Source organism: Epinephelus lanceolatus, chromosome 15 (assembly GCF_041903045.1).
Source record: "Epinephelus lanceolatus isolate andai-2023 chromosome 15, ASM4190304v1, whole genome shotgun sequence".
Lineage (NCBI taxonomy): Eukaryota > Metazoa > Chordata > Actinopteri > Perciformes > Serranidae > Epinephelus > Epinephelus lanceolatus.
The window spans coordinates 7,269,322-7,285,179 of NC_135748.1; the positions used below are offsets into that span (position 1 = coordinate 7,269,322).

Consider the following 15,858-nt stretch of genomic DNA (forward strand, 5'->3'; position numbering starts at 1 on the left):
GAAAATTAAGTATATAATAGTAGTGTAATTTGAAACTAGAATTAGCACCTATCAGTATTATGCCTCTGCAAACCAGTCATGTTGCAGTTACAGTTTACTTTGCTGCAAAGTAACATAATCTAAATCATGGATGCGTCACACATATCTTCAACCTGGCAACACAGAAGATCTATACAATCAGCACAGTTTAAAGATTTAGGCCTCTAGTTTCCCAGTGTGGTGCAGGGTGGCGCAGGGTGGCGAACCCTGCGCAGAGCTAGTTTCGAGCAGCGCAACCCGAGGCGCGCTCAGTTTGGTAGTTTGGCAGACCGAGGTGTGCTGAGATGGGTGTGGTGGTGCAGCAGGGGGGGGTGTCGACAGATCCAGCTTGGCGCAGTGACAGTTTCGTGCCAAAAGGCTTTGCCGAAGGTGTGCTAAAAGCTCGCCAGCTAAAACCAGGTCTACTGTCAGCGCAGGGGGAGCGTAGCCGGTGTAGCGGAAGTTTGGCTGACCAGCAGACAGTGTGAACACGTCACCAAAACCTCACAGGCAGGTTTCCAGAATATCAGGCACATTAACAATGCAATAAATACCCAAAAAAACACTATTCAATGCAACTATCTGCAATCAGCACATAAATGTATCTCTATATCGACTGTCCCGTCACATCTGATGTCAGATCAAAGGGGATTGGCACCGTTTGGCACGTTTGGCACGTTTGGCACGCGTAATGGAAACCCAACCTGATTTGATTAACACAGCTGCAAACTAATGAGTTCACATCCCTCTCAGCCAACCACAAACAGCCACAGCATCAGATAGGGAGTATATATTCAGCATCTGTCATCTTAGAAAAGTCAAAAGAAAAGAAACAGAGTGAGACTGTGAGAGAGAAAGAGAGCGCGCGCGCACGCACGAGAGAAACGCAACATTGATTTACAATTGTGGTGACCTCCTCCCAGGCTACCTTTGCATCATCAGCCCGTGGAGGTCTGCTCGCAGTTCCGTATATTCGGACACTGTGAGCTTGGACCTCCCGGACCAAAACATCAGTTTCCTCCTGGGAGAAGTTTGGCCGTCTGACGCTGCTGCTCTCTTCTGCCATGGCAAATTGAGCAAACTCTCATTGTGCCTTTGCGCGGCGCATTTAAGGGCGAGGAGAGGGGCTCATTTGATTGGTGTGATGTGTATAAAACCCACTCCACACCTTCTCTCCTCCCTCTTTCCAAATGCGCAGGTAGGAGGGACGGAGGTGGGAAAGAGGAGTTGCTGCGCTAGCGCGCACGGTGTGCCAAACTTCCAAAATCTGAAACTAGAGGCTATAGTGTCATAAATTTGGTATCTGACCAAACATCTCCTGTTCTGTTCCGTAGATATGGCTTGAGTAACGGTCAGAAGAGTGTTTCTTTAGAACATTTTGATGTGACAGTGAAGTTGACCTTTGACCTTTTGGATGTGTAATGTCATCAGTTCATCATTTTATTATATAAGACATTTGTGTCATAATTTTGTTAAAAAGAAAGATGGCAGCTCCAACAATCTGGGTATGCCCAGTGCAATGGCATGGCAAATTCAGGTATGCAATCGGACAGGTCCAGTGCAGAGGTGGCGGCCAGGTTGGCTAGACTCCAGCTATAATTTTGTCAGGTGCTTGGATAATTGTGAAATGTCCAAGAACATGTTTTTTGAGGTCACAGTGACCTTGACTTTTGCCTACCAAAGTCATAGCAGTTCATTCTTGAGTCCAAGTGGACATTTGTGCTGAATTTGAAGAAATTCCTATAAAGTGTTCCTAAGATATAGTGTTCCCACAATGAGATGGACACAAGGTCAAAGTGACCTTGAGCTTTGATTACCAAAATCTAATCAGTCCAAAACTGAGTTCAACCAGAGGTTTATGCTGAATTTGAAGAGATTCCCTAAAGGCATTCTTGAGATAACATGCTCACAGGAATGAGACAGAAGAGGTCATAGTGATCCTGACCTTCGACCTATAACCACCAAAATCAGTCAGTCATCGCTCAAGTGGATGTCTGTGCTGAATTTGTTCTTGGAATAATGTGTTCACAAGAATAGGATAGACAGTCAGAAAGTCAGACAGATGGATGAACAACCCGAAAACATAATACCAGTCATGGCGGTCATGAGTGCGGACGCATAAAAATCCCCACAGCAGATCAGAAAGGTTTAAACTATATCAATAATCATCATCCCTCTCAGAAAATTTCATGGAAATTTCAGATTACCCTAAAAACTTTACACTCATTCACTACTGTCTATATAAGTGACGCTCATTAGTTTACTCTGTCGTATGCAGTAAAGTGTGCAAACTGGTCGGTCAAGAGTCACAGCTGTTATTTTCTTATTGCATTGTGGGATTGTTAAAAAAGGTGTAAGTACAAATGTTAGGATGAAATGATCTAGGTATAGGTATACGTCATGTTTGTATTCATTTTATTGATTGATGTCCAGCACATCTGGATCTGGTGTGGGCAGAGACCCAAAGTCTCGATGCTAATGGATGATGTGTTTTCTATAGGGAAGCCACAGATCAGTTACATAGGTGGCCCATATGAGACCATAAAGATTAGTTACATAGGGGGCCCCTGGCAGTTACATAGGGGGCCCAGAGAAAAACATCACCCAGGTTAGAGGAATGTATAATGGTTCCAGATGTGGGTTTTGGTCAACTATATAAGTATCTATATGTATGTGACAGACTGAGAGAGAGCTTGTACCTTCTCCGCAGCGCTGCTATTAAACCGTCAATTGAAGATCAACTTGTCGTCTATTGTGCATCTTTTACTATTTTGTCTTTGGACCAGAAGTTCTTTCCTATCAACAAATGACACTTTGATTCCACTGTGGGAATTTCTAAGGGCATTAGAACTCTCAAAATTCAGACACTCAAATAAAACAGTGAATATAGTGCAGTAAAATAATGATTTTGGACACAGTAGTGTTCCCAATAGCTGTCACATGTGATGTAATGATGAAGTCATACAACCCTTCGGTCTTCCTCTCAGTGGCGGTCCTGTTTCTTCACTCAGATCTCCAGGTTACATATTCAAATACATTGAGATGAAGTGCAAGGAGCCCAGAGGATAAACATTTCAGCAGTTATTACACTTCACTGGTGTTATTTACATCAGCTCACTGAGTCACCAGGGCATCGCGATGGTGTACAACTATTTACAGTAAAAAACATTAAAACTGTATTTATATCCCATCATCCTTTAGTTATGGTATGGTAGCCAGAAAGCATATATTTTCTTTTGAGGCTTTGGGGTCACAGCAAACTGTTTGAGGGAAAGGGATATTATCATAACATTTGCATATACTGTTAGGGTATGGTTTCAGCATTATTGTCTTTGAATCATGGGCTACAGTAGCTTGATCAAAGCTTGAGAAACTCTGTAATTAGAGCTAAAAAGAAGCTTGCTCCTGTATGATTGGGTACAGTTTATTTTGAAAACATTAGATGTCACTTTCACAAGGACCACAAATCAATAGTAACAACACAAAGGAAATGTGAGTGATTAATATGGGAAAATCAGTGGGTGTACGGCTGAACCAACTCTGCAATATTCTCCCAATAAATTAAACCCACAGAAACAAACCTTACCACACTGTGCATTAGAAAGAAAAAACACTGTGGTCTGTATGGGGTCACTTAAGTGCCAAAAAAATCTAAAATGACAAATAACCTGAAAAACCTGAATCAGCAGTCAAAACTATAAGAAAAACAAGACATGAAAGTCAGAAAACGTTAAATAAGCATTGCAAACCTGCAAACTGGTAGGGTTTGTTAGGTATTTTAATTTGTACTTTAGGCAATCTGCTTTGACTTTTTTTTGTACTTTTGTCCTTATTTCCAGTATTTCACCCTCTGGTTTTGGCCATTTGACATAAAGCTTGTTTAGTGGGTCCCAGCTGCTTGGGTAAAAAATCTCAAACATGGCAGAAAATGACTAGGATGGGGCTACCATGTTAGAAAATGAATATTGTGATTTTACAAAATAATCATAACTCCATATCCGCCCCTGTCATGGACGTGAATGTCCCTGATCTTTTCCCAAGAAGTCCTTTAACCCATACCACCACATATGGTGTTTGTTCCTACCCTCTTGTCTAATACGTCGAAAAGGAATGTTTCCTGAAGATGCGCCCCCACCATTGTTGTCAGGTTTAGGAAAAGAATCCTGTCACTCTACTTAACACAATGTTATGTACAACATAATGTGATGACTAGATGTTACGTAACAATGTGACTTTAAGAGTGTAAAATAAAATAACTCAACACACACGGCTTTTGAGTTTCACATGGGACACAAACCCTGGTTTTCTGGGTGAAAGTTCTGTATTTTTTGACCAGTCTGCTACTCTGACCGCCTCCTTATGTGGACTTTGTCGCTCTTTATACTATGTCACCTGACTTCCTCCTTTGCTCCTGTCATAAAAACTATGGCCACTAGAGGTCGCTGCCTACACGAAACATAAAATATGGGTTGCAATAAGCTGCTTGTACAAGTAGCCAAGGTGTTGTTTTTGGGGGAGAGGATAGTCTCTGTTTTTCTGGTTCTTCACTGACTACTGTTCCATGACCTTTCAGTGGATCCCATGAATGGTTCTGGTCTGGTGTTTATTTAGTCTCTTGTCCAGGGTCCTTGCTGTTCCACTGATGTACTGTGATGTCATAAACCATCCCAGTCTTTCTCTAAGGGGTGGGGTCTTTAGAGAGCACCAGTAGTTATCATGCAGTATGCAGTCCATACTGAGTGCATGTGGTGACAATTAAGTCAAGTCAATCCTTTGAGGATGATTTAGGTGAGATTTCCAGACACCTGCAACCCAATTGACAGAAAAAAAATGTATGCTACAATCAACACAGTTTCAAGATGGGTAGTCTTGCCACCAGACAATCAGAGATCTCCGCCTTCTGATAGTCTGGGGACACTTTTCTCGTCCGCAAGGAAACAAACACACAGAGAGCTTGAAAATGGATGCCAAGAGATTAAACTCCGTTTTATCAAACGTGTGCTCATCCATGAAGAAAATATTTTTTTCCAGTGGATGTCTTAGTTACAACATGATTGAGCTAATTGGAGTAGTTTCATGTCGTATCCGACAACGGGAGGCTTTTAACAGATGACGTCCTGATGTTAGCTTTGCTGCTGCTGTTAGCTGTCCCTGTCAGCTGCAGCCACTGATGCTTTCTAGACATCGTGATTTCCCAAAACTGAATAAATACCACACATAGCAACACAAAACTGCTTTGCTAGCTCAATCATGTTGTAACTAAGATATCCGCTGGAAAAAATATTTTTTCACGGACCGTTTAATGAGTTATTACCTATTACAGACACCGCTAACGGCTAAGAAATAGTAATGTTTGTTCAATCATTGTGTTTATAGACTTTACAAACATCGGATTAGTCTAAACGGTGATACAGTGATGTGAAAAATGTGATATATATATATATATCACATTTTTCACATCACTGTATCACCGTTGTTTACAAATACTTCCGGGTAGAAAACCAGCAGAGCTTTTATATCTAGCTAAAAGCTCTGCTGGTTTTCTACCCGGAAGTATTTGTAAACAACAAGGCGATTGCCTCTATAGTCCGGCCGGACAGATGAGTCATGTCCTTGTAAAAGATTATGTTTGTTTCTTTTAGTTGCAGAGAATGTGTTGCCGCAAACATCCACTAACTTTGACAGCGTTTTCTGCAAGCGCGGCTGAGCCATTTTGTACCACTACACGTGTTTCTAGTGGGACTATGTTTACAAGCACAAGAGTTCAGCAAGCCACCAAAGGACCGCCCTGCAGATTTACTATTGGTTCTGCAACGTAGGGAGTTTTTTTAAACTCTGAAATCGTATCCGCCCATCTAAACACAAAATCAGGGAGAAAGTCATCAGTCTTTAGTTAAGCAAAGCGTCTAAAGTGAGTCTACAAGATGGGCACCCAAGATTAGTGTCACCAATTCAGTATCTAACCAAACATTTCCAGTCCTGTTCCTGAGAAATTATGTTGAATAATGTCCAGAAAAGTGTTTTGCAGAACATTATGATGTCACAGTGAAGTTGATCTTTAGAATATAAGATGTCATCACTTCATCATTTTATCCTATTAGACTTTTTTGTAAAAGTCTGTCATAATTACCATATGAATTTTGGAGTTATAGCCAAAAACAAGATTTGTGAGGTCACAGAAACCAAAACCTTTGACCATTAAAATCTACTCAGTTCATCCTTGAGTCAAAGTGGGTATTTGTGCCAAATTCGAAAAAAAATCCTCTCAAGTTCTTGAGAAATCCCTTTCATTATGTTGACAGATGCAATGTCACTGTGACCACTGACGACACAATTCTAGCCAGTTTATTCCAGACTCAAAGTGGATGTTTATGCCAAATTTCAGGATATTTCTGCAAGGTGTTCTTGAGATACCACGCTCACAAGAAAGATAATGGATACAAGGTCATGGTGTCCTTGACATTTAAACAGCAAAATTTAACCAATTCATCCTTGAGTCCAAGTTAATGTTTGTGCCAAATTTGGAAAAATTAAGGTGTTCTTGAGATATTGTGTTCACGAGAATGGGACGGCTGGATGTACAGAAGGACAGGCAAACCAAAAACATAAAGGGCCCTGTTTAGATGGTCTAAAACGCAAAGCGCCAGGCGTGTGGCGCATGGGTGTGTCCCAGTCACTTGCTAGTTAGACAGCTCATTTTCAGACTGTGCGCCATGGCGGAGAGTCTAAAAGGGTTGGACTTACTCTGTGAATTAGTCATGGGTGTGTTTTGGGCATATCATTCAATAAGCCAATCAGAGTGTCACCTCTCATTCCCTTTAAAATAGGCGCGATTGGAGCGCATGGCGGTTAGATGTTGGACCTACCAACTGGAAAGAGTGAGCGTTTTACAGCTGAGGAGACGATAAATGTATTTCTATATCGAATGTCCCGTCATATCTGATGTCAGATCAAAGGGGATTGGCACCGTTTGGCACGTTTGGCACGCGTAATGGAAACCCAACCTGATTTGATTAACACAGCTGCAAACTAATGAGTTCACATCCCTCTCAGCCAACCACAAACAGCCACAGCATCAGATAGGGAGTATATATTCAGCATCTGTCATCTTAGAAAAGTCTAAGAAAAGAAAAAAAGAAAAGAAACAGAGTGAGACTGCGAGAGAGAAAGAGAGAGCGCGCGCGCACGAGAGACACGCTGTCAACAAATTGTAAATTATTCAATGTATTTTATTTTAACCCGGGAGGTTAGAGAGCCCAGCTCCCTCTCCAGCATCCTGAACCCCCCGCCTGAAGGTGCAGGAAGGGCTGGTCCCGTGGCTACACCCGGGCCGTCTGGTCTGGCTGCGTGCTGGCTGCGGAGCTGGGGTCATCTTCCTCCTCCTCCTCCTCTTCCTGACAAGATGATCTTCAGTTTTACGTTCTAAAAGCTTTTTTTTTTTTAAATATACATTTGTACGTGGCTCTAAGTTTACGTTTTTAGTTCACAGAAGCTGGTTATTGTTGTGTTTATGTCAAAATAAAGTTTATCAAACGTTTTCACATCTTTGATTTTGTGATTTACATGCCAAAATTATCACAATTCAATTGGGAAAGACAAGTTCATTTTACAGGCTATGCATCATCAGCCCGTGGAGGTCTGCTCGCAGTTCCGTATATTCGGACACTGCGAGCTTGGACCTCCCGGATTATGATGATCATTATTACTGCAATTAGATCATTCTGATTAATAACTGACCATTAAGACGTGTTTCTGTTGCATATGTGTGGCTGCTCCGTGTGTGTCTGAGCAGAGTGCACACGTGTTGTGCACCTGCCTAGAGACGCATATTACTAACTTGTTTTACAGCGAAATACTGCGCCGTTGACTTTAGACCAGGTTTTTGTTGGTCACTGGCACATTTGCTTTTTATGTCATCTAACTAGCAACGCGCCATGACTGCGCCTGACCACTCCTCATTTTTAGACCAACACACCCAGAGAAGCACAAGTTCATAAGCTAGTTAGACAATGAGGGCGAAGGGCGTGAAAATGACAACTGTGCCTGCATCTAAATAACAATGACACTTGAGACATGGATTATGCGCCCTCCGCCGTCCGCTTTAGACCATCTAAATAGGCCCCAAAGCCTGCGGCCACAGCTCTTGCTGGCATGAAGTCATAAAAACAACCGCTTTTCATGGCACTATCCACAATGGAAAAAACAACGATGGGTCCCTAAAAAACACCCATGTTTGGGGGCTGAAAAGGTGCTGGAAACAGAAATGACTTGTTGAAATACAACCGGTTTTGTACAGCTTGACTGGTGTCTCAGCTAGGTGACACGCCATCCAGTCAGATCATATTCTACTATGAAATGAACAAATGTAATGCATTTTCTTCTTGTGGCTGGGCTTGAGTAAGTGGATCTGCAAAATCAAGGATGACCTTTCTAGCTTAATATTGTGGTTTTCACTCTGACAGTCATAAAATATTGCACAAACAATCAGGACATGCCTTCGAGTCTTCTCTCCCAACTCCTCTGGTTCACCAATCACCCAATACCTCTTTTCTTTTTTATTTTTTTTTTTACACATGCTGGCTCAGAGGGTACATCTCAGTTTTCCCAGCACAAAAAAAGACACTGAGATTTGTTGTCAGTGAATATCACAAGTTTGTATTAGTGGTCATATGAATCAGAAAGAGCTTCTACACACCGACATTGAAAGAAACACACAGTCAAGTGTTCAAGATGGAAAAGATATTGATATCTAAAACAATTAATTAAAATATATCTAGGTGGAAAAGTGGGTCAAAGAAAAGACAGGGTTTATATACTGTACTTATAAATATATATATATATATATATATATATCAAAAACGTTCACACATAAAGACTACACAAAAATCAATGAATGCAGTATTATTGTCACAGCATTATCTTCTTTATGTTGAGATTATTAAATGTGTGTAGGTCCTGTGCTCCTGCTACATTTCATATAAAAAGATTACAATAAAACAAAAATACATTTAAATAAACACAGACACTTTAAAAAAATGTTTGAATACGTACATGTTTCATACACACAGAGACCTATTCTCACACATCAGTACCCAGTCAGAATCATCTTACACAGTGTGACACAGTCCATGTGGGGAAGATAAAAGTTTAAAAAGCTGTACAAAAGCTACAGAGTGAGCAGCAGCGCACCATTTAGCCCTGGCTCTGATAGTGGTGAAGCTGTAGTGTGGAATAAGTTCACAGCAAATTGTCTAATGTGGCATAGATGTTAATGTGACAGACTGAGGAGCATTCAGATAAAAGTGGGGAGGTTTCAGTTCATGTTTAGCATTCAGATGATGAAGCAACAGTGCTGCTACAAGTTCATCATTGACAAAACTAGTAGTTAAGATTCAAATGTGTGACGAGTTAAAATAAAATTTAGAGACATTTTCTTGTAATTATGGCTTCCACAACCCATCAGTATTACACCTCACTATTCTGAGAAAACTGTCACAAATTTAGGAGAAAAGGATCCTCAGATAGTCACTATTATTCCTGTTGATTATAGACAAATTACATTTTTTACATTCACTTCCTGCCAGCTGTTAGTGTTTTGTCCAGGAAATACAGTATGACAGCGTTAGTTGTTGGTTAATACAACCCAAAACAATATATTTATACCATAACCGGATGGAGTGTTCATTTCTTCTTGCACTGTAAATAGGAACATAGGCGCCTAAGCAATGGAGCAAGTGGAGCAAATGCATCCCCATTATACAATTAGGGGGAGCAAAGCTATGGTTTTGCTATGCCACTTTTTTTCTCTTTAAAATAACAATCATCATACAGTCCCCACAATCAGTGATGAGAATTAAGCAGCTCATATCAATAATAATTTTACTACTTTAAGCAACTGACAAAAACAAGTAGGCCTAATAAAAATAATAACACATTTTTGGACCATCCTGATGCCTGATCACACAGCTGGTCAATCGATTGATTGAAAGTGACTTCTTCAGACTTCCACAGATTACTTTGTTTTAGTTTCAGTTTTAGTTAAGAGTTTGGATGAAATTATTCATAACTACGAGGAAACTTCACTCTGTCTCTCCTTTCATCCAGCCGTTCTGCGCTGTGCTTTCATTATTATTAACAGGGTTGCATTTAGTCATTTGGGGGCCTGGGGCCCCAGGCAAACTGCCTTGCTTTATTTTCACCCTCTTTTTAATTGAGATTGTTGCTAGGCTTTGGCAAAATATATCTAGGTGGAAAAGTGGGTCAAAGAAAAGACAGGGTGCATCTGAAGATGTACACAAAACCTTTTCTTATGTAAAACCATTAATAGCACACAGTAAATGTCAGAGTAAAAGTCCTGCAGTCAGGAGAGGTATTTTTAGCACAATTTACTTGAAAGTGGAGCTTTTAATTATTTTATAATGCTGGATAGTTCAATAAATAATAATGCATCATATTTTAACTTTTATATTTTGTGAGTGAAAATCTAGATCTTCAACGTACTGTAACCAGTAACTGTCATTTTTTTAGGTAAATGTAGTGGTACAGTCTTTTCCTCTGTAGTGAGGTCCTTTGTATGTTGTTTCGGTTTTGGGTTACAGTGATTCAGAATAGTAACATGATTCAGTATTATTTATATCTAAACATCCTCACAGATCCATAATTGTTTGGGTACTTTTAGTTGGGGCCTAATGGTTAAGTCCACCCCTAATTATTATGATTGTTCTCTCATTTATTAATACAGGCTCCACTCAATAAGACTGTTCTTGATGCATTCTTCATTTTCATAACACCCTCAATCCAGCTGATCTAGAATAGTGCTAGAAATGCAGCACATTTGTCATAAAATTAGTTGCTAACCCGCAACAATACTTTATTTGCCATGACCTTCCTCTTTCCATTATCCCTACCATGTAGGGCTTGACAGGTCATTTACTTTAAATTCAACATGAACAGGAAGTCATACTCAGGATTCCTAAATCATTAGGCAAGTTAGATTTAAGACTTTTAAAAACCTTGTTAATGCTACTTGGAATGAAATTTAATACCAATTATACAACAAAACAAGGACAAAACAAGAAAACACGAAATGACTTCAGGTGATAGGCAATACAAAAAAAGATGTAACAAATTATTTTAGATATTTTACAATGCAATGTCTGAAAAAATATCCATGAAGTCTTGCTTTCCATGTCAGCAGCTTTAAGGCTTCTGAAATAATGATTTCAGATTTTAATACCCATTAAGCCCTTATTTTTATTCATTCTTTTTTTGATCAATTCAGTGCCTTCTAAGACTTTGTAAGGATCCGCAGGAAGCCTGTATACAAGTGCTCAGAATAATGAAAGGTTCGAACATCACAGATGCAGGAAACTGAGCAAACCTTATCGGCTAATGAACACTGTGTGATATCTTTGAAAGCTCCAGAAAAAGTGGAGCTTGTTTTGTCACCTTAATCCAGTAGTCTTTTTTTGGCAGGTGGCGGGGACATGCTCTCAGGCACTGACAAATTAAACAGTGTAACGACAAATAGATTTGGAACTCTCTGTATAGCTTAAAATATTTTGCTATTCTTACAACATAAAGACCTTTTAATTGTAGTACTAGGACTGCTAGATCATGGCAGAAATCCTAATCACAATTATTTTGGTCAATACATCACAATTATTTAATATGATTACTCATTGACTAAAGGCAATCTTTCTGCCAACTTGGTTCGAGCTAAACTAAACATGCCACAGCCTGGCTGAGTGAGTTTGGGCTTTTAGGGAGGGGTGTAAGCACACCACTGTAAAGAAGAATGTTGCGCTGAATTTTTAACACTTCGACATTGCAGAACAGAATGCGGTGCATTAATCATTTTATCTTGATTATCTTGGTTTTTTTTTATAACCAATGGAAGTCAAAATCATAATTGAAAATAATTTTGTAAATAATAATAATACAAAAATAAATACATAAATAAACATAATTCTGTCAGTAGGATAGTCACAATGTACATGACAAGATTTCTTGCACAAAAATCTAGGCAATACAAAACACTATTTCACCATTATTCTAGTAAAAGATTATTAGATTTAAAGGTGCAGTATGTATCTATGGAGAAAGACAATTGATTGTTGAGTCTCATCAAATACCGAAGCCCTAGGTTGGTGGCTGGTCAGACTATTAAGCCAAGATTGTCAGTGTTTGATGATCGGTGAATGAGACTCCGGGCTCTAGTTTCCCGGTGCGGTGCAGGGTGGCGCAGGGTGGCGAAACCCACGCAGAGCTAGTTTCAAGCAGCGCAACCCGAGGCACGCTCAGTTTGGTAGTTTGGCAGACCGAGGTGCGCTGAGATGAGTGTGGCGGCGCAGCAGGGGGAGGTGTCGACAGATCCAGCTTGACGCAGTGACAGTTTCGTGCCAAAAGGCTTCGCCGAAGGTGCGCTAAAAGCTCACCAGCTGAAACCAGGTCTATTGTCAGCGCAGAGGGAGTGCAGCCGGTGTAAGCCGAAGTTTGGCTGACCGGCGGACAGTGCGCACACGTCATCAAAACCTCACAGGGAGGTTTCCAGAATATCAGGCACATTAACAATGCAATAAATAGCCACAAAAAACACTATTCAATGCAACTATCTGCAATCAGCACATAAATGTATCTCTATATCGACTGTCCCGTCACATCTGATGTCAGATCAAAGGGGATTGGCACCGTTTGGCACGTTTGGCACGCGTAATGGAAACCCAACCTGATTTGATTAACACAGCTGCAAACTAATGAGCTCACATCCCTCTCAGCCAACCACAAACAGCCACAGCATCAGATAGGGAGTATATATTCAGCATCTGTCATCTTAGAAAAGTCAAAAGAAAAGAAACAGAGTGAGACTGCGAGAGAGAAAGAGAGAGCGCGCACGCATGAGAGAAACGCAACATTGATTTACAATTGTAGTGACCTCCTTCCAGGCTACCTTTGCATCATCAGCCCGTGGAGGTCTGCTCGCAGTTCCGTATATTCGGACACTGCGAGCTTGGACCTCCCGGACCAAAACATCAGTTTCCTCCTGGGAGAAGTTTGGCCGTCTGACGCTGCTGCTCTCTTCTGCCATGGTGAATTGAGTAAACTCTCATTAAGCCTTCACGTGGCGCATTTAAGGGCGAGGAGAGGGGCTCATTTGATTGGTGTGATGTGTATAAAACCCACTCCACGCCTTCTCTCCTCCCTCTTTCCAACTTGCGCAGGTAGGAGGGACGGAGGTGAGAAAGAGGAGTAGCTGCGCCAGCGCGCACGGTGTGCCAAACTTGCAAAATCTGCCTGGCCACACCCAGTTGGCAAAGCGCAGGTGCGCTGCACCCCCGCCTCGCCCGGTCTGCGAAACTAGAGGCCTCCATGTTCAGCTACCTGTCTCCAGTATTCTACTTATGTGCTTTACATGAAGTTCACAAATTTAAACAAAGATTCTTTAAATGCATCAACCATCATTTTGCTAATAGTCTGATGTGGTAAATATTTTAATGTGACCACCTTCTAGGGAGACAGAAGCAGACAACTTCCTGCAAACTCAGTTGCCCCACTTGAGGGCAGAAAAATAAGCTGAAAACACAAACTTAATATATTGTGAAACAATTGCATATTCACACAAATAGCAGGTCCAATATTTACTCACCTTTTAGCTCTGGTTTGGTCTCCACCAACTAATGGAAAAATCTGTCTCTTGAGCTGCTAAATGTTCGACTATCCTCCTGAGACCCTGTGTCCTTCTCACTTGACCTTATACTTCATTCTGCTTAACCTAGACTTGTTGTCCTCGTTCATGGACATTTTTGTGCCATCTAGTGGTAGTAAGAGCACAATACACTAATCCATGAAAAAACAATATGGCAGCCATCTCTGCCAAGTCAGTCTGCAGCCGACCCAGACACAAAAGTAGACAAGGTCCAAAACCTGATCACATTTTATGGTTAAAACTTGTTTAGTTATCATTAATGATGTCTGTAGTTTGATACAGCTACAAATTTGAGCAACAGTAACAAGCTAACACACTGTTAATTATGAAATACTTGCTCGAAGACACTGGGACTTTATTGTTGTTCAGTTTGACGCCATTGAGGACATTTTACTTATCAGGTCCCACTGATCCCAAATAGCTAGGAGAAATTAAAAATACATACCAAACAAAAGTTCGTATCTTAGGAGGCTATGTTCACCAGCTAGTCTCTAACTGTGTCTGTCTGCTGTTTGTAACACACCAGTCAGTTGATCCATTGTTAATATAAAAACACTTTTTAGTGCAGCTTTAAACAGTGATAATTTTCTAGTTTTTGCTGTATTGTTTTCGAATATTAGCCTTTTCTATCATAATTATTACATTTGGAAGCCATAATTAAAGAAAATATCCTTTTTGGAATGCAATTCAATGTTTTTTAAGATCTAAGGTTTGCTTCTCTCTGTTTGTGCAGCTTAAACTAAAAGTAGGCTATTCTATCTGACTGTAACTTGATAAAGATGTCTGGCTTACTCCTGTAATATGAGCTCTCAGGTTTATTCTAACTCAGTTATAATGTTTACCTGCATCAATCGAAAACTGTACTCAGTAAGGAAAGAGGGAAGGGAATTCTCTGTGCATGTAAACAGTATTTGGCTGATAAAAATGAATACCAACAGATGTTTTTTAGTCCTGAATGGGCTGTGTGCTTGTCTGCTCGTCACTACAGTTCATTTGGAAGGGTTCAGGTCTTTAATGACTGGCTCTCTGTTCAGGTAGGTGGCCCAGTAGACCAGGTTAAAGCTCCCAAACAACACGGGGAACATGATGCGGGAAATACGGTCGATTTTGCTGACGCTGTTAAAGGTTTTCTTGTTCTGTTCGGGCTTCGTCTCCGATGTGGTCTTGTTTGGATCGCTCAGGGCACACTTGGAGATGGTGGGCAGCGTGGAGTCTTTGGTGATGTTGGGAGCGTAGTTAGCCACAGCTACAGCATAGGCATTATTCTTCTTCATTATTGACGCTTCCTTTTTCTGCAGGGAAAACACCTCAGGGTTAGGGACCTTTTGAAATAAGCATTACAATAATTTCATGTTCGATTGATAATGTGGTGCAGACACATTTTGAAAGGACACAAATTCACTGTGTTTTGATGTGTGCCATATGTTTGCAATAATGACAAGCAAGAACACCAACTAGGAGCAAGTAACACACTCAAATACCGCAACGAAGGTGGGTCCAAGAGAGAACTGACGAATAAGCTGGCGGAAGTAATTTACAGACTTGTGGGTAGGTAGAGAGGAACTATGTGTGCACGAGAGACATGTTGTCCCAAATGGACATTCTAAATAGGCAGAGAAGTGCCAGGTGAGATCCTTTGTTTTGTACCACCTATAAGAGGTTGTAGCTCGTCAACAATTTGGAAGTTTGGTAATTCGATCCCTGGCTGCGGCATTCTACATATCCAAGTGTCCTGGGGGCAAGATACTAAACCCCAAATCGCTCAAAATTGTGCAAATCATGCATCCCTGTGAATATTTATCCAGTGCACACATGGTGGTAGCCTTGGCCACCATTATATAAATACCTAACAGGCTCGTTATGGTCACTTGTCAAACAGCAGCTTGGCCTGTAGTTAAGTGCAAAGGGGCATGACCTTTAATACCACACATTTAAACTTCCCCACATCAAGGATTTTAATCAAGAACCTTTTTTATTGATACCCATTCTTTTACTCATTTCAATTCCTAATTTGTGGCCTTTTCCAGGTCTCTAGGTGTGGGCTTTGGTATGTATATTGTGCAGTCATCTGCATAAATTAAAATGCTGGCATTATTCAAAATAAACGGACAATTATTAATAAAAATTCAAATTCA

At 40.7% G+C, this 15,858-nt stretch overlaps 1 protein-coding gene across 1 annotated transcript in view; it reads right to left on the bottom strand.

The window, feature by feature from the left end:
- Positions 1-8,919: 8,919 nt before the first annotated feature.
- gabra2a (gamma-aminobutyric acid type A receptor subunit alpha2a) overlaps positions 8,920-15,858 on the bottom strand; it is an 85,437-nt gene continuing 78,498 nt past the window's right edge. The window contains exon 10 of the mRNA XM_033641971.2: positions 8,920-15,015. Coding sequence (XP_033497862.1) covers positions 14,713-15,015 — 303 coding nt within the window. The 3' untranslated portion in view covers positions 8,920-14,712. The remainder of the gene's footprint in view (positions 15,016-15,858) is intronic.